The sequence below is a fragment of the Aristolochia californica genome, unplaced genomic scaffold (assembly GCF_029961685.1).
Source record: "Aristolochia californica isolate CCGP_79_NKW_82.1479 unplaced genomic scaffold, dmAriCali1.0.hap1 SCAF_15, whole genome shotgun sequence".
In the NCBI taxonomy this organism is placed as follows: domain Eukaryota; kingdom Viridiplantae; phylum Streptophyta; class Magnoliopsida; order Piperales; family Aristolochiaceae; genus Aristolochia; species Aristolochia californica.
In genome coordinates this window covers 22623144-22649918 of record NW_027181826.1, presented here as the reverse complement: position 1 = coordinate 22649918, position 26775 = coordinate 22623144, and the positions used below count along the sequence as shown (strand labels likewise).

At 36.4% G+C, this 26775-nt stretch overlaps 3 protein-coding genes and 1 non-coding gene across 5 annotated transcripts; 3 read left to right on the top strand and 1 right to left on the bottom strand.

The window, feature by feature from the left end:
- The first annotated feature begins 92 nt into the window (after positions 1–92).
- On the top strand, positions 93–3099 carry LOC137952223 (membrane-anchored ubiquitin-fold protein 1-like). Of its 2 annotated transcripts, none has more exons than XM_068799306.1 (5): positions 93–472; positions 723–923; positions 2025–2195; positions 2538–2633; positions 2764–3099. In XM_068799306.1, the coding sequence occupies exons 2-4, from the start codon at positions 791–793 to the stop codon at positions 2594–2596; spliced, it is 363 nt and encodes a 120-aa protein (XP_068655407.1). In that variant the 5' UTR covers positions 93–472; positions 723–790; the 3' UTR covers positions 2597–2633; positions 2764–3099. The 2 variants fall into 2 exon arrangements, with proteins under 2 accessions (XP_068655407.1, XP_068655405.1); XM_068799304.1 differs by having other exon boundaries at positions 2707–3099.
- Positions 3100–5258: 2159 nt separating this feature from the next.
- LOC137951417 (probable galacturonosyltransferase 13) lies at positions 5259–11747 on the bottom strand. The gene is made up of 6 exons (XM_068798062.1): positions 11144–11747; positions 9774–9829; positions 9328–9483; positions 6891–7478; positions 6253–6555; positions 5259–6098 (listed from the first exon to the last, which is right to left on the bottom strand). Exons 1-6 carry the CDS (start codon positions 11352–11354, stop codon positions 5814–5816), a joined length of 1599 nt encoding a protein of 532 aa, XP_068654163.1. The 5' UTR covers positions 11355–11747; the 3' UTR covers positions 5259–5813.
- A 2641-nt stretch (positions 11748–14388) lies between these two features.
- On the top strand, positions 14389–18419 carry LOC137951848 (eukaryotic peptide chain release factor subunit 1-3). Its single transcript, XM_068798796.1, has 3 exons — positions 14389–14549; positions 16298–17731; positions 17994–18419. The coding sequence occupies exon 2, from the start codon at positions 16335–16337 to the stop codon at positions 17643–17645; it is 1311 nt and encodes a 436-aa protein (XP_068654897.1). The 5' UTR covers positions 14389–14549; positions 16298–16334; the 3' UTR covers positions 17646–17731; positions 17994–18419.
- Positions 18420–19277: 858 nt separating this feature from the next.
- Positions 19278–19349, top strand: TRNAM-CAU (transfer RNA methionine (anticodon CAU)). The gene has a single exon. It is a non-coding gene; the product is annotated as a tRNA-Met (tRNA).
- The last annotated feature ends 7426 nt before the right edge of the window (positions 19350–26775 follow it).

Sequence of the window (26775 nt, the reverse complement as noted above, 5' to 3'; positions counted from 1 at the left end):
CATAGGCAGGTTCGGGCTCGGCTCGGCTCGGCTCGGCTCGATGCCACCCCTTACGAAGCCATAATATGGCCAAATTCAAAAATTACAAAACAAGCAGCGATTGTCTACTTCCATGGTCTTATCAGGTTGAAGGAGAAGGCAAAGGGCGGATTTATTGACCACAGATTGGATGACTTTGAATTCTATGGTCTACATTTACAGCTTTCTGCGTCTGCTTGCATTTCTGCATCTGAATTGGAAAAGTGGACGAGCCCAGATCAGATATCGAGACCAGAAACAAAACCCTTTAAGGGATTTCAGCCTCTAGGCATTATGAAAGCACTGTACTCATTGAATGATAGAAGTATTAAGGTGTTTGAGTTTCTGGATTCGTCTTGAATGAAACCTTTGAATTAACGGGCTTGTTTTTGGTTGCGGAAGGAATTTGCTTTCGAGACTCAATTATTCTTAAGTTTTCAAGGAGATCCAAGAGGTACGTTTTGTTACTTTGTCGAAAGATTCTGATTGAAATTTGGGTGGTTTTGGTATCTCTGAAAGATGAGATGGTGTACAGGTGCCTTTCGTGTAGTTCAAAAAATTGGATTGGAGATTCCAATGGTCTTTCGTGCTTTATTGGATCACTTTTTACTGTTTAGTAGCTTCCTTTTCTTTTGATGGGAAAGTGGGGAGATTCAGTGGTTTTTTGAGTTTTACTCTGAAGCTTAGAAGTTTTCTTCTCTCAGTTCTCACGAGTAAACCCAGTTGGAGATTTTGGGTTGGCTCTTGCCTGCAGGAGTGATATCTTTGGAGAATGTCTGGCATGCAGGAGCAATTGCGGGTCAAATTTAGATTGCATGATGGTTCAGATATCGGTCCCAAAACATTTCCTGCTGCTGCCAGTGTAGCCACTGTTAAAGAGAGCATTCTTGCTCACTGGCCTAAAGGTCTGTTGATTTTATTTTAAGAAAAGGAATTCCTTGATGTACAAATTGATATTTAACTGATTGCTTCAATAATTCACATAATAGCTGCATCTAATGATTGATATGTATTCTTGTTGGGAATCGAGCTATGCTGTTTTTCCAATTTTGTTTGGTTTCATTGCATGTTGGTTGATTCTTCTAAATGTGCTACGATTATTAGGGAACTTGACTTGAAGTTATAAGATGACATAACCTGGTAACAGCCCATTGTTGATGTCGGATGCTCAAGTTTTAGAACAATTTTCTTCTGCCAAATTCTTGTGGTTATGCTTATATCTCTGGTGAATTTGTTTGATGATGTAGCTTTAGCCTTCAAGTTTTGTTTTAGAGGACGATGTAATGCACTTCATTAGGGAAATATAGTTTCTGCCTCCTAGAGAATATTTTGATTAATGAATTTTAAAAGAGACCTGAAAATTAGCTTACATGAATCTCATGGTTACTGTTTCTTGGAGGATAGGTGGGATCATGAGAAAGAGGAAAGGATCAGAGAATTCTATGCCAGTTTGTTCAATTCTTAGAAACCTATTCTCAAAACCAAGAAGATGGAAAGTTTGTGATTAGTAGGGGAGCATTATTTGATTCAAAACACTAAGAAAGTCTCTACTCATTTATATTTCTCTGCGGTGAAAAGGAAATAATTTGCAAAGAGTACTATTTACTTGAGAGATTATATCGGGAAGTTTACCCCTCTCCAAATAAATCAAATTGGTCATTTTTTGAGAAGGTATAACCATTAAATTGGCCTCTTTTAATATATTACATTCCTAGAATTATTGAGAGCAAGGGCAAGTAAAGAAAAATTTAGATAATAGAAAGCTAGGTAATATAATGACATATTTTCATCACTAGTTTTGAACTTACTTGAAGGCTCTAAACAGAAAAAATATTACAGGAGAACGACAACAACATTAATTAGAACTATTTGATTTATTTCCTCCATACAAAAGAAGAAGAAGGAAAGAAAGAGAATGATTTTATTAAGCTCCATATTTTCATATCATGTTTGACCTTGTTCTATGTTTGCTAATAAGTTTAAGCAATGGGCTATGGTTTTACCAGAGAAAGAGAACGGTCCAAAAATGGTGAACGATGTCAAGTTAATTAATGCTGGAAAAATATTGGAGAACAACAGAACATTAGGTGATTGCCAGAGTCCCTTGTGTGACGGGGCTGAAGGAGTCACTACAATGCATGTGGTTGTCAGACCACCAATTTCAGAAAAAGGATCCGGTATGTTTAACATGTATACAGCTGTTATCAAATTTAATGGCATCTTGTTTCTTTTGTATGATTAGAGGATGCTAATGAATTTGTTGTTACAATCCTAAGCTATGTGAACTTCAACTTCCCCTCAAGAATTCTTTTGTCTCTTTGGACTTTAGACCCCTGACGGTTTGATCTTCTCATTTTCTTGAAGAAATTAGAAAATTGGACAGTGGTGAGACTTGAACATAAAATCATTGTAATATTGCCTCCTTCTTCAGAATTTATTTATATTATGAATATGTTTGTTTTTATCTTTCCATAAAATGTTAAAGCTAGTTTTAGCTGAAATGTTTTTTTCGAATTCAGCGGAGAAGAAGGTGCACAATCCACCAAATCCAAGCAAATGTGTCTGTGTTATATTGTAGTGGGTGTTATATCAGAGGAAGCAACAAGCATTAACAGGTGACCCTTTTTCTTTTACCCGATTACTGCTATAGTTAATGTTTTATATTCATGAGATTTGCAGCTCATGCAGAGATTGAGTTGAGAGAAACATTTCTGTTCCTTGACCGAACGGATCGGCTTGTCGCAGGATGCACCTCCCACAATACAACTGAATTCGTCCGCAAAAGATTGATTCCTTGCTTGTAAGAGTGCTCTTATTTCCTTGTAAATCTTCCCATTTATCTATTTTTATGCTTGGGGGGACAATTTCTGCTCAGTTTGTCCCAATGCTTCTCTTGTTACAATCTGTTTGTTTATTCTTCTTCTCAAACTGAAGCTTGTCAGGGGATAGCTAAAGCATAAATCTACTGAACGAGGGAAATCGATCGAAACTAACCTCCTATTCATCAAGGGTTAATTTGGGAGTAATGCCTGGACTCCTATTCGTTTATTATTTCCTGAAAAAATAAAAAACCAGGAAGTAAAAGCCCCATGATTCAAACCTGTCACTACCACCCGCTAAGAGTGAAGCTTGCCGTGAAGGTAAGAAACATACTTGAACGGAGCATCTTGATGTCCTTTCCTGTTGCAGTAATTGATTGTCTACTCTCAAAAAAGGAGTTAAACATTTCAGTAGGAGAGCAGAAGTCTTGAAGTGTCAAAAGTCCATATGAGTTGACCACATAGTAGGAGAAATGAAGAATTAAAGTGTAAAATGAAAAAGAAGTTCACCATTTTCAAAAGGAGTCGATTAAATGAGTAAGGAAGGATTTAACCACTAGAATATTCACTCTACCAAGTTGATTTTGAAGGGGCGTTTGCATAATACTAGAATTTGGGATAAAATTTTAAAAATTCAAAGCATTTACATGATTGTACATTAAAATATTTTCATTATACTTGGTCGTGTAAATTGAACTAGTGTCATTCCATTTTGAAATCATTCATTAAAGTTCAACTTTCTACTATTGGCGTATAATTTGAAACCAATTATGCAGTTCAACTGCTTTGTGTGTTTTTCTCCGATTTAAGAAACCAATTTCAGATCTATTTTGAATATATATTTTAAAATCAAATCATTAGTACTATTTGGGTTATTGTTACATAGATGGGCGCAACAGATTGATTGTGCTTATTATTCATACTTGAATTGGTCAAGAAACCCAATATTCATCCTCAGCACCTGCAACATAACTACAACTACTTTGGGATTGATCACACCACCCTAACCCATCTGTTTGGGATTTGCCAATACAGCATTTGTCAAATTACATTGGGAAATGCACTTCCTTCGATACTCAGTTAGCATTGCAAACAAACTTGCCTTGGGAGACTTAGAGAGGAGGAACTGATGGTTTTAAACATCACTAAGTAAATTGAACCAAAGTGTGTAAATAAGCTGGGAGTCTAACACATCTTGGAAATTTAATAAGCTTTGCTGCTCAAATGGTATTGAAGATTTAATACTTGTGAATAAGTTGTTTAGAGATAAAATGTTGCAAATAAGTTGGGTATTCATAATAAGTCGTGGCTAAACCTCTTTCCCCTATTTGCGGAGTTCAAGAAGCAAATCATATTTTACATCGGCGGGGAAGATGTGGTTAATTTAGGCTCAATTATCGGTTGGGAGAAGTCTTCTTTATGTAATCGTACCAGTTAACTTTCAAGCTATTGACAAGACGTTCCATGTTGATGAATTGGTCAAGAAAACTCAGATTGTGAACTTGGGTGACCTTTGGTTTCTATTGAATTTATGGAAAAAAAAAATTTTCACTTGTTGTAATTTTAGTATATGAGCTTTTATTTATAATAGAAGAAAGTAGTAGATTCCAATTATAATTAAACTACCTTAATACTAATTACACCCAAAGTCTAACACATTTGATAAGTCCTTGCATAATTAAATAATTGAACATAAATAAAAAAACTATCATAACTAAAATACCTTTTAACTGAAACTCTTTTGTGAGACCTCCTTCCATAATAATTATGGATCTATAAGATTTCTTATTATAAGAGTCATATAAAACTCTTCAATATCTATTCTTCAACAGTTCCATTTGCTTATGCCAAAATACAAAGGATGGGCAATAATAAGTGACACATAGCATCTAGTGCCTAGAGGCTATCTACTCTAGCGAAAATCAAATTCTTTTTATGGAGTGCAGTGTGAGGGAGGATCCTCACATATGATAACCTAAGGAGAAGGGTGTTGAGCTCAAGATCCCCATTGAGATATTTTTTATGATCACAAATACTTGAAGTTATTATTGATGTGTATTAAGTATGTTTTGCAGCTCAAAAGGCCCCAAAAGAATTATCTAGCAACATATGTGTTCATACAAAAAGGGTCGGAAGCATGCAGGTCAGGCCAAGAAGCATATTGTCTGAATGGCATAGCAGCCCTGAAACATATTTTCCGATATGTAAGAGGAAATGTTAGTATGGTATCACCTTTTTGCCCTGATTTCGGAAAGTGATGGACTTTAGCTGCCCATTTGATCAAGCTGTCATGCTGCAATTCCTGATTTGGTTATGTCAAACAATCTAAATTGATAAACCCAATTAAAAATAGAACCGTGATTCATCTGCTTCGTGAGAAGCTTATTAAAACAATATGCTTCATGAGAGTGAGCAAATGAATTATCTACATAATTTTAATATCTGATGAATGTTCCCCCACAACATCGAACCCTGTAACACAGCAATCTCATTGCTACTACAGTCATTAAATGAATACATGAACCAGAAAACAAAAAAATGGGGACCAAAAAGAAGAAACAACACAAATATAGGAAGAAGTAAAGGAAATTTTGGATGCTTCATTTAGAATCTTCCTAACCGAACTCTATTCTCATCCCCCCCACGACATACTTTTGGACCAGGCGCCCTCTTCACAATGAGAAGAGCGAATCAAGATACCGCTTGCAGGAAAAAAAAAAAAAAAGCTTGAAATAACAAAAAATGAACAATGGATTGCTATGTTACAAATGGAAAGAATATATCTCCTAGTGGAACCAAATACCACACCATTCCTGCGTTGGTGTGGAGGGGGGGCGGCTCCATTATCTCTGCATGAAGTATCTCAGTTTGTTCATTATGAATTTCCCGAAAAATTCGGAGCAGTAACCATCTGCTCGGTTGTAATTCATCTTTTTATCCTCCCTTAGTTTTTGTCTTTCCATAGCTGATCTACCCTCACGGCTCCATAATGTGACAATTCTTTATGAAATCATTGGCGTAGTTCACATACTTCGCCCAAAACGGCTGAAGATGCTCAAATGCAATCTCTAACCATGGCTTAGACTGACCATTATAATGAATAACGGCAGCCTGCCTCACCATATCGAGGTCAGTCTTATTTTGGTAGCCTAAACCAAGCATATGCCATGATGGATCTATGGGCTGTACCTGTCCTCTAAATGCTATGAGCGCTGGTGGCAAAGTTCCAAGTTTCCACATTGTCAAGTTTGAATTTAAATTCTGCAACCAAACATTCAAATCATGAGACAGGGTTATAAGCAAGAATTCTACAGTTAAGTAGTTTCTAGCTTTGTAACTGGTCAAATAAAAGCAAATCCAAGATACCAAGACTGTGATTCCACGTGATTAACTACAAGAGACAGGAATATATTACCTCCTTCAGCCAGTAATGGTAAGTTTCTCGGATATTAGTCTTCCTCCATACACGCAAGTCAAAAACATTCATCCCATAGGCCCAAGCACATTCATTAGGGTTCAGATTCTTTGCAACAAGGGGATGAGAGAAATTGAAGTAGTTTCTGAAGTGCTTTGACATCACCCATTCGTCTTTTCCCTTGCACGTCTCCACAGCCCCGTTGACTTTGCCACCAAGGTCAATATACCAAAGTGGAGACAGGTCCCTCTGAATCACAACATCATCATCTAGGAAGACCACTTTGTCAAGGTTTGGAAAGAGCTGTCCAAATTATATATTTGAAGTGGGATTTGTCAGAATGTGGGACTTATCAGAAATACTGCTCAGGTAATGATACTATAATTGAAAAAATATGAAGACTCTGTGCCCAAAAATTATAGTTTTAAAAAGAGCAATGGTTGACAGGCAAAACACCAGTTCACAAATACAAAATCCAATAAGCGGAACAAGCATATCTTTATAGGTCAAGTATAAATATGAACTAAACAGTTACTAGGAAATATCCAAGTCATTTTTTGTTCAGCAGATGCACTCAGAAAAAAAAAACCAACAGACTATTTTATCCAACACCGTATTCCCAAAAGATAATAAAGTACCTCAGGAAGATATATTCGGAGATGGTTGAGTAGAGAAATGTACTTTGGACTTCTAGCCTGCAACTTTGAAGCAAAATTCCTTGGACCCAAGTTGGGATTTACTCCACTAATATGGGACCCATGGTAGTAGTTTCTGATCATATGATACTTCTCAACAGCCTCAAGCACAGGCACATTCTCCCTTGTCAACCACTCAAACTGGTGGACCCCTTTAACTTCCACAATAGCAGGAGACAGAGGGTTCAATGCAAACCATGAATGCATGGCTGCATAAGTCTTCTTGTCAGTTATTACATGAAACACTATCTTTCTGGGGTTTGAGGAGGACCTCACAGTGGAGTTGACCACCACAGAAGCGGCAAGAATATTATCACTGGCTAGGACAAAATGGAAGTAAGAGTTATCAGAGAGCAAAGGAAGTAACTCAGGAGGTGGTAGCTGTCTCCGAGCATGGGCATTAGATGAATACTCATCAGTGAGGCGCAAAGTGAGGCAGTGAATGCCCTTTGGGATGGCAGTTGCAGCAAAATGCTTGTTTGTCAGCTCTGCCAGCTTTGATTCCCTCAAATCCCGCTCAAGTTTCTCAATCTGAAAGAGAAATTTAAATTAACAGAAAAGATGAGAAAAGAAGATGTAATGCCAGATTAAGAGCCACAATTCGTCCCAACAGGAAGATATTTACAAAATTACACCACAAAGATATCGAAATTAGCCTCCTTACTTGACCGACAAATTACAAAAATGAAATGGTGATAAGAAACAGATTAAGGGTTAAGTGCAAGATGTTAAGAGAAATTAATACTTGTAAAGTTTGAAGCCTTTTAGTAACTGGCCAAGCCCTTCAGCTTACTTGTTACGATACACCAATTCCATAGTTTTATTTCTTACCCATTCGATGTCTTTACAGAACAAATCTAACATAACATAGACCAAACAAAAGATCCAGATTTAGACCCAGGTCTACCCTGAACCAAAAAATACATTTGTCTGAATCCTGCACCTCTCGTTGACAATTCAAACAGTGTTTAAACCCATTTTTTATTGAAAATGCTATGATTCATTCTTAGCAGCTTTTCTTGCGGGAGAGGTTTAAGTGAAGATTTACCAGCTATGAAATTTATCTCTAGTATATGATTGAAGGAGGCAGGCTATCCAGTTGTTGTCATTTTTTTTCCTGAAGAATGAGTGTCCAGTTGTTATTAGCAGAATGCACACAATAGATGTATCTCAAAGAAGCTTGTCACTTATCAAGCTCCATTTCTGTCTCTTGGAGTATAGCATCTCAAATCGACATCTTGTTTAAAGGACCTCTTTTATAATGATTGTATCTGTTTCCATTTCAGTATTATAACAGTATATAAACGCGTTAGTCATGGCTATAGTTTAAAGGACCTCCCTAAACCCTAAACTCTGGGCAAACTTCATATGTTAGAGTATATTAATAACATGTAGAAACTATAGCCACATTATTAATATATCAGTAGTATATATTTCTTTTCTCCCCTAGCTTTGTAGTAGAATCCTCATTTTTATTTACCTTGTGATTCTTAATAAAATCTTATGGCCACTCAAAAAAGATATTAAAACAAAAAAAGATGTAGCTAGAAGGAGAGGAGAGAGACAAGATTAAGGATGGCTTGCAACTCTACACGAATTGAAAGCTGAAGTGGACATGCTACGCAAACTTCATGTGTTAGAGTATATTAATAATGTGGATATTCAAAAGTCCATCAGTATGTTATACTTTCACAATTTTTCTCTCCATGAACACCAGCTTAAATATAATACAGGAAAGAAAGAGGGCATGCACGCCTCAATCTAAGCTTTCGTAGAAACTATAGCCATGTTTCAACTTTATGCAGATCCAAGAATCCAAGGTCAAAGAATTTTTTTTTCAAAAAATTCATGACTAAGAAAGTTGAAACTTGATTGAAAAGATTTGCCTGGTCAATAACAAAGAGAAGCAGGCACACACCTATTATTATATGATTCCAGTTTCTAACAGCCAATCCAAGAAAAAAAAAGAAACTTAGTCAGAAGAAAACGACTAATTCATTTTATGGCCATGCATCCAATATATAGTGTCCTGTCTATATAAGTGAACTGAGAATAACTATTTTAAGAGAGCTTGGCTCTATTTTGTCTCATTTTAAACATGGTAGGACAGTGGCAATCGGTGCACTGCAAACTGTTTTAGGAAGCCCACATATAACCCTAGAGAGCCATACAGGCCAGCCCTACAGATAACTCCATAAAAAACGCAAAATGACAAACTTCAACGCTAAATCTCTCTCTCTTTTGACCACACAACTTTGTGAAGTAATAAAGACATTGTAGAAATGTCCACTTGTTTAACATTATTATATTATATTAGTTGCAGATATTGAAATACATACGCAGAAGAAACTCAGATGCATGAGAAAGCAATGAATCATACCATAGCCTTTAATCTAATGGCAAATGTCTTGGCATTGTATTGGTTATTTTTCATGTCTTCAACAAAATCATTAAATGATGCTGGCAGCTTCAGCCCATCAGGGGTTTCCTCCAAATTTACCTGATTTAAGATCTCGTATAGGTCTTGTACAAGCCTCTACGTCAAGAACATCAAATGATTAGGCAGTAGACTACATAAAACAGCTTCATAAAGTGAGAATTGATTATGTATTTGAACTTCTCACACATGTATGATAAAAAAAGGAGCCATATCCACACAAGGATTTCACTAGCAACACATTTAGTCATTTTCTTTTGTGTAAAAATTTTAATGCTAAAAAAAGTTAGTTTAATTACTGCTAATGTGGCAAATATACATTTCAAAAGAAAAATGTGATTAACGAAAGACTTGGTAGGGTATCAGTTCCCATCTTAAAAGAGATTTACCATTGAATCATCGGCACGATGAAACAAACTTGGTCCAAATCGTCTACCCAGGCAATCTGAAACAAATAGAAGAAAATAAATGAAAAGTATGCAAAATACCATCTTTTTCATACAGCAGATTTTAATGAATCACTAAAATGAGATACAAAAGAAGGCTCTAGGCAAAAATATGGAGAATCAAAAACATATAAAAAATTATCTCAAAAGGAGAGAAGATGGCTCAAATTAGGAACAACAAATCATATTCAAAATCAGTCAAGCAAGTTGATTAAAAAACTAAGTATCAATAGAAAGAAAAGTTTTCAAAGTGAAGCTATCAAGTGATGCATACATGCATTTTACATATCATATCGCCATCATTTAATTCACATTGAATACTTTCAGAGATTAAAAAAAAGTATAAGCCTAAACAAGAACTACCCAAAATATGAGAGAGTAAAATTTTAAAAGAGAGTACCACCCTCAAGCAGATCTACCAATTGTCTATAGCATGATGGGTTGACCAACAGAGGACTGAACTCAAGAAAAGAGCCAATCAACGATTAGATGTTTCTAGTCTTTTATGTGAGCTGTTTCTTCATCAAGGAAGCTACCAAACTCCTGTTTAAGATAGCAATAGGTTCAAGATGTGGCTGTTCCCTGTTCAATGTAAAGGTTTCGTAAATGTCTAACATGTTATAAATATGGCAGCTAAAAGAGCAGAAACACATGGAAACTTCAATTGGCGACTAAGCTGGACCCAACACCAGTTATAAAACAAATTCACATACATCCGAGTCAGACATATTGTTTATGTTAACTCGTAGGGATCCAACCCAGTAATCAAATACAAAAAGAAAAAGAAAAAGAAAAGTCCACCACAGATCCAATCTAGGTCAAGATCTTCCAACCACTCGATCATCAGACACAGTACGGTTATTTAGAGTGATACCTTTGATAATTCAAAGAGCTAGAATCCTAGAAAAAGAACGCTATAAACCTGTGGAGGTTCATTTAAGACGGGAGATCAAGAACAATTCAACTAGGACAAAGCCAGTCAGAAGACAATCAAGGCCACTGTGGCTTTAATGAAAAATCCAGAAGCGGATCAAAATGAGAATTACGTACTGAATTAGGACCTCTTAAAAATTAAACACAGATGAGAAGACATCAGATAAACGAAAATTGTGAAGAAAGAAAACACGAATCCAAGAGCGTGGCAGCGAGAGGAGCAGGGATTATGTGGGTATACGACAGTGACGAATTGTGAAGCGTTAAATATGACGAGAAACGGATCAAGCCAAATAGACGGCCCGTTTCAAGACAGAGACGTGATTCAGTAGCAATAAGGGAAAACATTTAGTGGAGGAATTGGATCAAGGGCAACATACCAAGGGAGGAGCACTTGTTGACGCCTTCAAGGGTGACGACTGCAGTGAGAATGAAAACGAAGGGCAAAAGAAACGCGAGGATGAGAATGGTATGGAAAAGAGTCCGATAAGAGACGTGGCGAGCTGCGGCTTTGATCTTCATGAAGTCAAGAAATCCATTGCTCCACGATATCGTGATGCTGCTCATGCTAGGAGAGATGCGAAGCTGCATGGTCTTCGCCGCCGTCTCTCAGTCTCCACGGCGACGAAATCAACCCTAAATGCCCACTTCAAAAACCTCGCCAGAAGACCCAAAGAAATCAATATGAGATCGGGGAGTGCAGGAAGAGGGGGTGGGATAAAGTCTATGCCGAGATCTCAAACTGCACACGATCGGATTGGGCTCTCTTGGCCTTTTCGATTCCGGCATTGGGTATCGAAGGCTCTCTTTTATTCGGTCTCACCATACCAGATGAACCCCAAGCCGACAAAATGAAACGCCCACGTTTACTTCCATGGGGCAGAGAAAGGAGAGAAGAAAGAAAGAAAAGGAACAAAACACTCCCAAAGGGAGCGGGAGAGAGAAGACGGAGCAGGATGGAGAGAAGAGAGAGAGAGAAGAGAGAGAAAGGTGGAAACGAAAACGAAATGTTTTTAGCTGTTTGGCGTATTGCTGTGACTCACGGTATTTTGGAGACAAAACTCAAAAAAGCGTGTCCTCGAGTTGGTACCCTACCCCAATTTTTGGAATTACAGGGACGCCCTCAATTTTAAAAATTTTATATTCTTCTGGTTTCTTTTTATTATTATTATTATTATTTGTTTAAAGGGTAAGGGTGGACTCATGAGGTGGGAGTTGTTTTAGGGTTTTTGGAACTTTGACCTGATATTAATGGTTTATGTGATTAGGATGCTAAATTTTAGGATATCTAAGAGGGGGAGAGAGTATTAGATTAGTGTTTATAAATAGGTCATCAAATGGGTGGTTGAAATTGTAGCTACTTTCTTTCAGAGTTAGAACAAGTTAATCGACTCTGGGTTTGAGTTGTGAATCGACTCTGAATTACTAGTTCGATTCAAAGTTCTTCCACCTGGATTACCCGTTTAACTCATGCCTAATTAAATCAAGGTCGGTTTGTACACTCCAAATGTAGTCTTTCTAGGTTACCCAGATCAAGTTATAGGTCATTTCGACTAATCATAGAACCATAGTTCTATCAAGTGTCTAATTTAACTCTTCTATTGCATAACAAACATTTCCCTTCTTAGATTTGAGATCAAAACCTAGTCTCTCAACTCAAATAAAAAAAAAAAAAAACTTTGCATTATTGCATATGCTTCTTCTATATAACTATTACTTCCCATTTAGTAAGTTGAGACCAAAGAGAAAAGAAAAATGGGTAGATGGAGTTTACTTGAGAATATTTCTTCTTTTTTGCATTTGGAGTTGTACCTTAAATTCTACTTAAGAACCCACTCAAACACTTAAAAATCTAAGTTAGATAAGTTGAGTTGGAATGAGACTCGAAAAATTCGGAGTAGACTCGGAGTAAGTTGAGAGGACTCGTCTAGAATGAAAGAAGTGAATTTAACCTTTCGATCCAAAATACATTCGTCTCTCAAATTCGAGTGACAAACTTATCCTTGAAATTAGAAGAAAAATATAATTTTTAGTTGTATCTTTAAAGCTAATATTTGTTCATAGCATTTGACAGAGCCATGCAATAAAAGATGCAAATAAAGACACACGAAGAAGGTTGATTGCTTCCAAATGTCTGTCGGTGTCTTCCAATTTTTTTTCTTCTGTCTAAAAGAATTTAATTCAATAAAGTCTTCAAAAAAATATCAAGATTTTACTCAAAAGTGATTATAAGTTGTCATTTTGAAGGGTTCTTTGGAAAACAGCCTTACGGAGGAGATGACAACAATTGGAATTGACCGATGTGAAGCCTTGTTTGTAATAGTTTTTGTTGTCTTATGAAAGGCTGAATGCATTTGGCCAGTCTAGTGACTAATGACTTCTTATCAACCACCAATTTACAGCCAATTCAAAATAGACCTTTGCTTCAACCCTAGAAAAGTCAATCACATCTTTGAATTATTAGTCTAGCCGCCCTGATTTTTCAAGTCTAAAAGAAAAGAAAAAAAACACTAATACACTTTTAATGTACGAAAACACACTTTTAATTATTACCACTTAGTACATAATTTCCTTTACAATAAAGTATTTATCATATGTATGTTATGGTCACTCACGACTGATCCAATACGAAAAGTCATTTGGTGCGTGACATGCGAAAACAATTGAGATAATCGTTGATTGGAAGGTTGAGATAGCCATTGATCATGATAGGATGGTTGAGATAACATTTCACATGTTTCACACTAAATAGCTTTTAGTATTGGATCAACCCTCTATGGTCACAATAACATGTACATCGTATACATAACCAACAAGGAGTTAAAAACATAAACGTGGGTTTTAAGGTGCATCAAGACCTCATTTTCTTCCAAAAGTTTAATTTTCTTTTAAACTGTGGACAAAATTGCAAGATCACAATTAATACCCACTTTGCATCTTGACCAACTTCAACTACTAATAGTAAGGGCAGGTGGCGTGACCCCTAGCTTCAAACTTGTTCCAACCCACTTAGTACAAAAGAGTGATGTGAACCTTCAAAACGATTTTCAATTGATTCATGACATTTTATCATGTAACTCCTTATATAGCAATAAACTTTTGTAAGTGAAACCTAATGAACACATGCTACATAAAAGCAACAAAGACTTTAACCGTCTATCATGACAATACTAAGTTACATGTATATGTGATACTACTATGTAATTTAGACTACTCATAGTTCCTAAAAATGTATTTTTATTAGTGCATTTTAGGAAATACTAGAAAGACATTTCTAGTAGAAATATGTTTCTAGGGACTGTTAGTGTCTTATGTTTATTGAAAACACTTTTCTAGCTAAAAAATTTTACTAGGAAAATCATATAATTTTCCAATGACACTTTTTCATGGTAATTTTATATTTAGATTTTATTTTACTAAAAAATTATCAGCTAAATATGGTAATGTATGGGATTGATTATTTATTTATTATTATTTTTTAAAAAAAGACACTTTATTTGATTTTCTTTAAAAAAAATTAAAAATTTCCATATAATAAAAAAGTAATTATAAATTTTGTGGGTGAGCGTAAGTGTCATTTTAATCGTGTGAACCGTGGGTCTGAATTCTCGTGGGTGCAGTCTGAACTCTGAACGAGGCAGGGAATTATTCTCCTTTCTCTATTTCTCTTCGCGTCGCCACCTGTGGCTAAGCCTGGGGCCGTGACTCGACGCGAAGCTAGGGTTCTGATCCAGTAGCCAACGCCGTCGAGAACTTCCTGCAGTTCTATCCCCGGTCACCTGTCTGGTGCTTCTCTTCTCTCTTTCTGGTCTTTCAGTCGTTTCTTGAACTTGTTTCTCTTGGTTTCTTTTTCTTTATCTAACTCTCGACTTCGATGCTTTTATGTTTGGTACTGATCAATGATTTAATCGCTTTTCCCCTGAAAATCCGTCTGCGGTTTGATTCGTCGTAGGACTTGTGATGTTGTTTTCTCTTTATCTTCCTCGGATTGATGAACAAGCGTTATCGGATCTATTTAGGTTACTGAGTTTCTTAATTTTTCTCGAACGGCTTTTGGATCGTAGTTTTGGTGCCTTGGGCTTGGACCTCTTGAACGTCAGACTTTACCGAATTGTGCAGATTTATTTATTTATTCTATTTTTCTCTGAATTACTAGTTTAAGTTTGCGCAGTGAGCGGATTTTATTTATAGATTCCAACTTCAGAGATCTGGTAATACTTCGAGTAAGAATACGGCAAGTTGAATAGCTTTTGCTGGACGGATCCTGCTGAGAATTGCTTTTGATGAGACTTCTCTTCTGTATATACTTCAACAATTGAAACTAGTGGATTTATAACGTGCATCTTTATGCTTCTATTTCTTATTTTTCATGTATGCAAGTTTTCTTTTCCTAAAAGTGAGGGGCTTGTGCAGTACTGGGATATGTCGTTTCTGTATTGTGTTCTCTATTTGTATGTGTGTTTGGCTTGATTATCGATGTCCAATTCAATTTTGGGATTCTGGTTCTGGAACTTATCGATGCTGAAATTACTTAGATCTTGGTGGATGTATCTTCGATTACTAAGTTTCCAAACTGATTAGTGATTATTTAGTATGGTAATAAAAATATGGGCTTTCGCACCTGTCTCACACACTGTCTCTAGTTTATTAATTCCGTGAAGTTGTCTTTCATGCTGCTGATACTTTGCAAAAGGCTATCATATTTTCCCCCTCAGCCAGGAATTTGAAAAGGATGAAAGTTGCCAGTATGCCTCTTGTAAAAAACACGGGCCTGTAGGCTGGCTATTCAAGTATGGCTTCATTCATATGATTTAAGATCCAAGAACAAGTCTTGTATTGAAATAGCAGGTTAAATATGGGATGCAAGTTGGTATGATGGGCTTTCCAGGTCTATGTTGTTGGGAGTCATGATAGTTATTTTCATAGGGGTTTTAATCCTTTCAAATACCTTGGGTTCAAATACCATGCAGTAAACCAGGACGACCCGCCTGTAATGGTCCTTAATTTTAAGCGGTATCTATGTGGTATAGCTACTTTCCAGGGAGTGTATTTGGAATAAGTATGGTAACCCTATGGTGTGTTTGTTAAAATGACTTGATGCTATATTTTGACCAAGACATCACAACTCTGAGCCATCCCTGGCTGTCTCCATTTTCTGATTTCAACACCTTTTTTGAGACCACTTCATTTTACTAATTATATCTTTGTGATATTGCATTTTTTTCTGAATCATTTTAAGGCTTCTTATATATTATTGTACTAAATTTCATATTTGAGATTGATTTGGACTCTGCAAATCATCTGATATCTGCATCAAGTTTCTTATAGTGTTGATGGTTATCAGATTCAAATACAGATCTGTTGAGGTTTGCTACATCTGCGGTATTGCTCTGTGGCAGTTGCTATACTTAAGTGCTGGATTTCTTGAAATACACATTGTTGGCTTTTACTGTTTCTCTCCTTTGGATCTGTGATTGACCTCAAGTTCTCTCTCCTATTGCACAGTGTCTAATGATTTGCTGTTAAAATTTCAGGTGCTTTACTGTGAGTTACGAGTCTTTACCTGTCACAATGTCGGATAGTCATGAAACTGATAGGAACATTGAGATATGGAAGGTCAAGAAATTGATCAAGGCTCTTGAAGCTGCAAGAGGGAATGGGACAAGCATGATCTCGTTAATTATGCCACCTCGTGATCAGATATCTCGGGTGACTAAGATGTTGGGTGATGAATTTGGTACTGCTTCTAATATCAAGAGTAGAGTCAATCGCCAATCTGTCCTGGGTGCCATTACCTCTGCTCAGCAGCGGTTAAAGCTTTACAGCAAGGTACCCCCCAATGGGCTAGTCCTCTATACTGGAACTATTGTGACTGAGGATGGAAAGGAAAAGAAGGTCACCATTGACTTTGAGCCATTCAAGCCCATAAATGCATCTCTCTATCTTTGTGACAACAAGTTCCATACTGAGGCTTTAAATGAACTTCTGGAATCTGATGATAAATTTGGTTTCATAGTTATGGACGGAAATGGGACTCTTTTTGGGACATTAAGTGGCAACACACGTGAGGTCCTTCACAAGTTCACTGTTGATCTGCCAAAGAAACATGGCAGAGGAGGACAGTCAGCTCTGCGTTTTGCTCGTCTTCGGATGGAGAAGCGCCACAATTATGTGAGAAAGACTGCTGAGTTGGCCACCCAATTTTTTATCAATCCAGCAACCAGTCAGCCAAATGTGGCAGGCTTGATCCTCGCAGGATCTGCAGATTTCAAGACAGAGTTGAGCCAATCTGACATGTTTGATCCTCGTCTCCAGGCCAAGATACTGAATGTGGTTGATGTGTCGTATGGAGGGGAGAATGGTTTTAACCAGGCCATAGAACTTTCATCAGAGATTTTGTCTAATGTGAAATTCATACAGGAGAAAAGGTTGATTGGGAAATATTTTGAGGAAATAAGCCAAGACACTGGAAAGTATGTCTTTGGAGTGGATGACACCTTGAAGGCTTTGGAAATGGGTGCTGTGGAGACACTTATTGTTTGGGAAAGTCTGGATATCAATCGTTATGTATTAAAACATAGTGTTACTGGGGAAATTATTGTTAAACACTTGAATAAGGAGCAAGAAATGGACCAAAGCAATTTCCGTGACCAAGCATCTTCTGCTGAGTTAGAAGTTCAAGAGAAGATATCACTGCTTGAGTGGTTTGCAAATGAATACAAGAAGTTTGGTTGCAGTCTTGAGTTTGTGACCAACAAGTCTCAAGAGGGGTCTCAATTCTGCAGAGGCTTTGGTGGTATTGGTGGTATTCTTCGTTACCAGCTGGACATAAGGTCATTTGATGAGATTTCTGATGGTGAGGAGTATGAGGACTCTGAATAGCAATCAACCAAATCGACGTTGCCTAAGCTGGTGCTGGCATAGCTGGTACCGGCTTAAGTGCCACACCCTCGATGTCCTAATTTGAGGTTTGTATTTTCTTTTCCTTTTGTCATTCTTTGGCCTGCTGCACTTTCTGTATTCTGGAGTGAACTTGGTCTGGTTGTATTTGAGTGACATCTTGTGACTGGGAATGGATAGGCCAAAACTAGGTTGCTTTATAATGTATTTTCAGAAGTTGTTATGGGTACCTCTTGAGTTGACACTTCAGTATGTGGTGTTGTGGTGTGTAATGTCTTGTTCTTGATAAAAAATGTCTCCAAGCTAATGCATTTTCCGTTGGTTTTGCAGAAGAGCTTACGAGTGTAGTCATTGGGTGGAATCTGGTGGCTGAGGGGGTGCTGGAAGAATCTGTTAGAAACAAAATGTGAGCTTCATTGGGATGGTGAATGCTTTTACCTAACTGGCTTTGGTTTGTGCTGACCTTGGCCGTTGATGGGATTTAAAACAGCAGATATAATTTGCTCTGATGTCGCAGAAACCTCATTTGGATACAGTGTAGTAGGGTATAAATCTAAACTCGTTTGCTGCTTAAGTTTGCTCACTTAAGTAGTTTGTTCTCCAGAGTCTTATTGATTTTAGTTCCAGAAAAGTGAATATTTTTTAAGGGGTTTTGGTTAACCCTGGCGCATGATTTGTGGTGTGGAGAATCTTTTTACTTGTAATCCCAGTGATTTTCACTCCCTATATGATAGAAGGCGGCTAAATTAGATCGTCTACCATAGCTTGCTTGCTTTGATCTATTCGAGTTTTGATGCTTTTTTGAACTGCAACTACGTTGTGGCTAAACCGGTTGAACGTTTAGAATTATGAACTACAAATTTTGATCAATTCTCCAATCATCGCAGTACTCATTGTTGAACAGTATAAAATCCGTTAAAGTGGTCGTGTCTATTGAATCTTCCGTTCTGTTTGGTGGGGTGTCAAAAGTAGGGAAGCTATGCTTGCTGGTCTCCCAAATAGCAAATATCAGGAGAGTTAAGGCTGCAAATGGTGCATGGTTAGCTAAGTGAAAGTGAAGATTCGGTATTGAAAAAGATGAAATGTGGAGGAAGCACTCATCGCCAACTCCTCTTATCCTACTGTGTGTTGGCTCCTCGCCCTGCCTCTCCCAATTGGAATGCCATGTTTAAACTGTATCAGGAACCCAAAACTTGCATTTGGTCAGATTTTGAGGACTGTTGGATTGGGGATTATCCAAGTGCTATTGACTTCTCAGCCCTGTATAATTAACAAATGATAGAGCTGAATTCAAGGCGTAACTTCACAGATACTGAAATTGAAGAAATTAGGAAGTTTTTATCTATCTTCGACTCCTATTCTTAATAAGAAAGATTGAATCCCAACACAATCAAAGCACCTTCTTCTGTTGCTGTAGTTAGAGACGTCCGGCACCTAAAATCAGAGCTTTTAAAGAGTTTTAAAATTTTTAAAAAAATTTAGAACAATGATATAAATACTTCAAATGTGTATAACTACTGACTTTCAAATTAATCTTATTATTTTAATTTCCGACCATTATCTCATTTTATTTATTACTATATATTATTTTAAAACATCTAGTACTCACCTAAAATCAGAGTGGCGCAGCGGAAGCGTGGTGGGCCCATAACCCACAGGTCCCAGGATCGAAACCTGGCTCTGATAATAATAGATTTTTTTTTTTTTATTCGCTGAAGCTTCCCGATCCTGGACTTCAATGGAAAATCGGAGCTTGTTAATGAACAGAGATCAACCCAGAAGCTTTATGAGCACGAACCCATCTCAAGCGGCCGATGGAGATGAAACATGATAATCTGTGACTAGAGAAAGAGATGCCGTCGAACTACCTTGTGTTCTCTGTTGAGTGGAGTAGAGCTTCTGAAACCTTTAACTCCTTTCTCGTCAATTACCAAAGGTATTTTCTCCCAAACGATTATTTGTTTAAATAGGCTACGTTAGTTCTGGAACTTGGACGTATTGCCCACGTTCAACTTCTTTGCTTAAATAGAAATTTGAAAACGAGCAACGGGTTGAAGTTTGTTCTGTGTATCTTATACTTGAAAAATAGATTGTTATATTTGATCTTGCGTCGTTGACGTCCATGGAGGAGTTCTTACGAAACTTGAAGTTTTAGACATTGTAAGACCCAACAGGTGAGGAATTGGGATTGTTTGGAATTTCTACTTTGTTCAAGTTGATTATAGGCTAAACATTATGCTTAAAAGTTCAATCATGTGAGTGAAACTTTTTGTACAGTATAGGTGTTTGATTACCTGGTCTGAAGAGCTGAATTCAATCAAAACAAGAAATATCACCAAAGAATTTATGAAATATCCAACAAATCTGATCTTAGACTCCGCCTTCTTTTTGAATTTTAAATTTCTTGTCATTCAATATGTGCAACAATGGTAATATCATGTTTAAACTAAATGAAATCTTTCCTTATTTTTGTTGTATTTTCTATGGCTTAGTTGATATATATTCTTATCTTGATACATGGCTTGATTAATTGGGCAGGTTATTATTGAAAAATACAGTTTGTAGTTATGTAATCATTCATTAGAACTATAGGAACCACCTACATCCCTTTCTATTTAGCTCTGATCAAATGTATTACCAGTTATTTTCTTTATCTCTGATTGAACGTGTTTCCCAAATTTCGTTTTACCTTTACGCTTCTTCAAGCCTTGCACTGCCGTGTGATATTGACAAAAGGGAGTAAGAGCATACATACTAGCCATGATAACAAGGGCTACCAATACCTAAAATAGATGAGAAGAAGGTGCTAGATAGTCTACAAAGTTTTATTCTTGGGCAATGTTTAAAAGCCCAAAAGTATTTTGTTATAATTTGAAGAAACCGAAGATTTGTCCTTACAAAGAAGGGGAGATTAGTTTCTAAAGTTTTATGTTTATGTTGGAACTTCATTGACTCTTGACTCTTTTCTTTTCCTTTTCTTTTTCTTTTCTAAAGTTGGGAGGTTTCAATATAGATATAAAACTTTGATCATAATAAAATGTTCACCTTTTGTTTTCTAATTTCAGAATCTAGTGTACACAAGCTTTAACTCATCTTGGCAGCAAAAAGTGCGAAGCTAAGAACGAGAATGATATTCCATGAAGAAAGAAACTTGCTACAAAATAATTATATCCAGAGTTTATTCGTGGAGCAACAAATTAAGATTGCATTAACTGACACTCATGTCTAAAGCTCTGGTCTTATGATTGTTAATTGTAGCTGCAAAACTTGTTCTTTTATTATTTAATTCAGTGAAGTTTCTTTTTGAATAAAAAATTATTAAATGATTGCATTCTTGGAGAATTTTTTATTTTCCTAGCAGTCATTTTTGAGAAGTGATGCTACCTTGCTAGGGAGTTACACCAGGCTAAGAAAACTCTTGAAGTTTAACCCACTATTGCAAGTGGTGCCATCCTTCTGAAAAGAGGTTAGATCTGCTAGTTGATATGTACTAACACTATGTTGGTCCCCTCCAATCATATGGGAATGGTGGATGGGGCCAATTTCTCTATACGTTTAGATCTGTTGGATCCATTCATTCTCTCAATATGATTGGAGGAGACTAGCCGATTATTAGTGCATTTACTAGCAAATCTGAACTCTTTGGAACATAGTCTGTTACAGTTCAAAAATAGAATTCCATAAAAGCCAGGTGGGGTAGTGTGGAGACTTGTGTAATATACAGGTAGAAAACTCCTGTATCCGTCAACAGGCTCCATCAAACACGAGTAGCGATTGCTGAACAACCAGCCATTCAGTTGGGTCTGCTCCACTTCACTTCCCCTAGTTTTGCTCTTCTGTTTTCTCTGTCTATGATCTGGTGATGTGCCTTGGTGGGTTGAACCACAACTCAGCCAGGTTGACTTCGATTTGAGATGAGGGTTCCATATTCATGGTTGGAGGTACTTGGGGATCAGACTTGCCCTCAGTACCAGACAAAGTCATCTTGGACTCATCCTAAGTTGAGCTTTCAGATTAGAGAGACTAGGCCAGACTCAGGCAACCTGGAGCAGATATAAAGGGTAACAAGCTGTGTTTGTTATAGGGACAAATAACATGGAGTCTATGATCAAATGTGTATTAACTTGTAAAATGGTTAGTTTGAAGAAATCACATGTACCTTTGTTACGATGAATGAAGTTAATTGTTTTTCACAGCTTCTTCTTTCTTGCTCACAGGTTAGTTAAAATTGTATATTCTTTGAAGATTGACATTTCCTTATGTTTTTGGCAGGTCACAAGCTCTAGAGTTGATTTCCAGTGCAAGTGTTACCAGGAAACTACTGGTTCGCTAGATCGCTCCAGACAAAGCAGCAGTTTGGTAGAGAGGTCTTTCAAAAGAATTTGTAGGGATTAGAGAAGGGGAGTTTTTTTCTTTTGGTCGGAAAAGACAATGATATTACGCGTGAAACAGTGGGAATTTTCTAAATGGTTTGCACTAACATGTGCAAGGAACTCAAGGATAAGGAACAAAATAAGTTTTGCAAGTCATGATATTTGATGTTGTGATCTAGGAGCTGTGTTTTTAATGACTCTTGGTCTTGGACATATTTTAGGAATTTCAGTTCATGGTTCTTTGACATATTTAATGACTCTTCCCCTCAATTTCATTCACCTTTGTAACCTTGTCAAAAGAAACTTGGAGGGGTTTCTTCATGGCTCTATCATAGCAGCTTATCAAAGAGGACTTTTAAAATCCATTTTTTAAACCTCAATCAATGGATGCTAATTATAGTCCAATTTTTTTCTACAAAAGAAGAATTTTATAATTAGTTCTAACAAATAGGGACCAATTATGCTGTAATATAACAAAACAAAGCTATGAAAGAATTAATTTTCATTTGGCTAATTTTTTACCACCTTCTGTTATTTAAAAAATTATTTTTTGATTGTTTTTGTTCTATTGGTATTTTTTTCCATTTACATTTTTCATATTTCTTACATGAACAATAAGAAAATCATATTCCTATTGATATAAGGTTATATATGGGTAATCTTGCTTTTGAGAATTGTTCTATATTATGTACCAAATAGAGAAAAAAAATGGTTGAGATGAGCCAATTAACCAAATTAGTTTAACTGGTTGAACTCCTTCCTAGAACTTACCCTATTTTTGGAGCTTAGACATGTAAAGAGTACTTATTTATATCTAATTAAATTATTTATTTAATTAAATAAATAAATACCTAAGTTTTATTTTAAATAAATAATGAAGTTGTAATCATTAAATAATGATATAAAGACAAAATTAGGAATGAATCGACTAGATATGCCTAATCAATTAGAGGTTTCATAACAAAATTTTGTTAAAAAAATTGCTAATTGATAATTGGAGGCTGCTACTCATTTGAGTTTCTTGAGTTCAAAATTATTGAACTCATTGGTGATTGATTAGAGGTCGTTGATCAATTAGTGATGATCGATTAGTAATAACGAACCAGTTAGCGGCTTAAAATCACTTGACACCAGACAAAAGTGAGATTCAAGTATAGTGCCACTAATAGTCGAAGTACAAAATATATCTAACCAAATATATGAAACTTTGGTTTAATTGCAATCTGATGATAACAAAATAACAAATTGTGGTACTACGAATATTATATATAAATATATTTAGACATATTCTTCACAACACTGTATGATTTGCTCATAAATAAGTTCAAGAAAGGAAGAGTAAATCTCAAATCTCGACAAGACTAAGCAGCACAGAAAAAATGAAGTGTAGTTTCTGAAAAGAAAAGTCAATCAAAAACCACATTGTTGATTTTAGGATCCCATGGTGATTAGATTAGGTCAAGGTCATCAAGGAGAAGAAGAAACGAATAAGAAGAAGAGAGAAGGGAGAAAAGAGAAAGAAGATAGAAGAGAAAATAAAGAGGGACAACCTGCTTGAGAGGAGAGAAGTTGGTGTGGGAAATGAGAGGATTATAATTGTGAAAGCATAGCCCTAATCCTCCCCCTTAAGTTTTATTTATAGTGTAAAGGAGTAATAATTACATCAATGCCCTGCACTGTAAATAAGGTAGAATAAAGACAATAAATAAATAACTTTTACATCAATGCCACTAGAGATAAAACATATTTGAGACAGATAATGCCAACTTGTAGTTTTTTGTATAAAGTGATAGTCCATTGCAATGTCCTTTATTTTTTCATGGAAAACTGGATTAGAAGCAATGTGAATGATTGCTTGGTTGTCACAATGAGGTTCCATAGGTGCCTTTCTGTTGAACCCCAATTCTGATAGGAGAGATTTAATCCATAGAAGCTCACTTACAGCATGGGCCATAGCTCTATATTTCTACCTTGGCATTGGATCTTGTAACAACATTCTATTTTTTACTTTTCCAAGTGACTAAATTGCTCCCAACTAAAGTACAGTTACTAGAGGTGGATCTTCTATCATCGGGTGATCTGACCTAATCTGCATCCGCAAAACCTTCAACGTTAAAATGACCACGACATTTATATAAGAGTCCCTTTCCTAGACCCCTCTTTAAATATATGAGAATACTTTCTAATGCTTACTTGTGAGTAAGTTGTGGTTTATGCATGTATTGACTAACAAGACTTACAACATGAAAAATGTCTAGTTTAATAACAATATGATAAATAATCTTCCCTACTAGTCTCTGGAAATACCCACATCAATATCTTATCCAGAGCCTGTACATAGTTTGGTATTTGCATCCATAGGAGTATCTATCGGTTGACATCCCATCATTCAAGTATCTTTAAGTAGGACAAGTATATATTTTCTCTATGATAGGACAATACCTTGCTTGGACTGGAAAACTTCAATGCCAAGGAAGTATTTGAAAAATCTTAGGGCATTTGTTTTGAATTCGTTGCATATCTTTTGTTTGACCTTATGTTTTTTGTGTCACTGCCTATCAAAACAATATCATCTATATATACTGCAAGTAATACAACTCCTTTTGTGATCTTCTTTACAAATATTGAATGATTTATTGAACATTAGGTAACCCAAATCGAAGTATTGCTTGTCTAAAATTGTCAAACCAAGCATGGGGAGATTGTGTTAAGCCATATAACGATCTCTATAATTTACATACCGACTCCCCTTCAACCACAAAACCAGGTGGTTGATGCATATAAATCCCCTCCTTAATATCACCATTGAGCAAAGTATTCTTCACATCAAGTTGATAAACAATCCAACAAGAATTAGTGACAAGTGATAATAAAATACATACAAAATTTAACTTGGCTATAAGAGAGAATGTTTCCTCATAGTCAACAACATAACATTGAGTATATCTTTTAGCCACTAAACGGGCCATGAAACCATCCAAATTATGTTTAATAGCAAAAAGCCATTTACAACTCACTAGTTTCTTATCCAGAGGAAATGGAACCTATGTCCAAGTTTGATTCTTACATAAATAAGTCATTTCTTTCTTTCTATTGCTGCTTTCCATCCTGGATGTTTGAGAGCCTCCTAATACAACTGAGGAATAGACATTAAGGAAACAGAAGCAAGAAATTGCAACAAGAAAGAGATAAATAGTGATGAGAAGCAAAGTTAGATATATGATGAGAAGTGGAGGGCTTAGTATAATACCGAGGTTCCTTGTGAAGAGCAATAGGCCTAGTTTCAAATGGAGGACCAAAACAAGAGGAGGAGAGGAATGACTTACCTCAGAAGGATTTGTAGACGCCACAGGTGTAGTATCAACCAATGCTTTAAGGGGTTGTATAAAAATATCAGCATCTATAGACACAATAGACTTAAGAGCCAAAGTAACTAAAGAAAGACCAGAAGGGACATCTTTGGAGGAGAGATGAGTTATATCAAACTTATCCTTTTTGGGTACGAGAGTAGCCCAAAAAAATACATTTGATAGCCCGTGGATCTAATTTAGTATTATGTGGAGATGTGGCATGAACAAATAAAGTACAACCAAACACCTTCAAGCGAAGTGGAAACATGTCTTCACCAAGGAATAATAAGGAGGATGGAGTTTTATGATTGAACACCGAGGAGGGCAATCTATTATTGAGGAAGCAAGTTGTGAGGATGGCATGTGGCCAATAGAAGTAGGGTACATTCATAGCATAGAGTAGGTCACATGCCATCTCAAGGAAATGTCGGTTCTTCCTTTGAGCTACACCATTCTGTTGTGGGGTGTAAGCACACGAAGTTTGATGAATAATGCCTTATCCCTATAGAAGGATTGAAACTCTCTTAATATATATTCCTTGGCATTATTTGCGTGAAGTATTTGCAATTTATGACTAAATTGATTTGAAACCATGACATAAAATGATTTAAAGGTTGGAAAAACTTCAAATCTATCCTTGAGTAAAAATAATCATGTGACTCTAGTGAAATCATCGACAAATGTAATAAAGTACTTAGCTTGAGAAACATTGGAGATATTTAAGGGTCCTCATACATCATAATAGACTAAGGAAAAGGGAGCAACACCTTTAGATTCAGCCCAAAGAGAGTAAGTAGTACTTTGGTGTTCGTTCAATTGACACACTTCACATTTTAAATTTGAAAGAGACTGTAAAGAAGGAAACATATGCTTAAGAAATGATAGAGATGAATGTCCTAATTTATTGTGTCATTGTTGTACATCTATATGAGAAATTGAAGCAATAGTGATTGCAGGCAAATTTAAGTAGTAGAGATCTCCTTGTTCATGGTGGTAGTAGAGATCTCCTTGTTCATGGCCTCCACCAATCACTTGTGTCGTCGATAGATCCTGAAAAACACAAGAAGAGGAAAATTAAAATTCTTAAGTTAATTGGCTTACAGACAAAAGATTCAATGGAAACCAAGGAACAAAGAAGACATCATTAAGGTAAAGTGCAGGTGTAGCAAAGGTCTATCCCATTCCTTGGACCTTGGTTTGGGATCCATCTACTAAAGAAACAAACTTATAAAGTAGACATGGAGATAGAGTTCAAAAGACTCACATTACCTATCAAATGTTTGAAGGCCTCTGAATCAATTATCTAGGATGAAAAAGGGGAAGTGGCATAAACCATACCTGAGACTGTAGTAGCAGCAATAATATTGTAGGAAGCCTTGGATGTGGTAC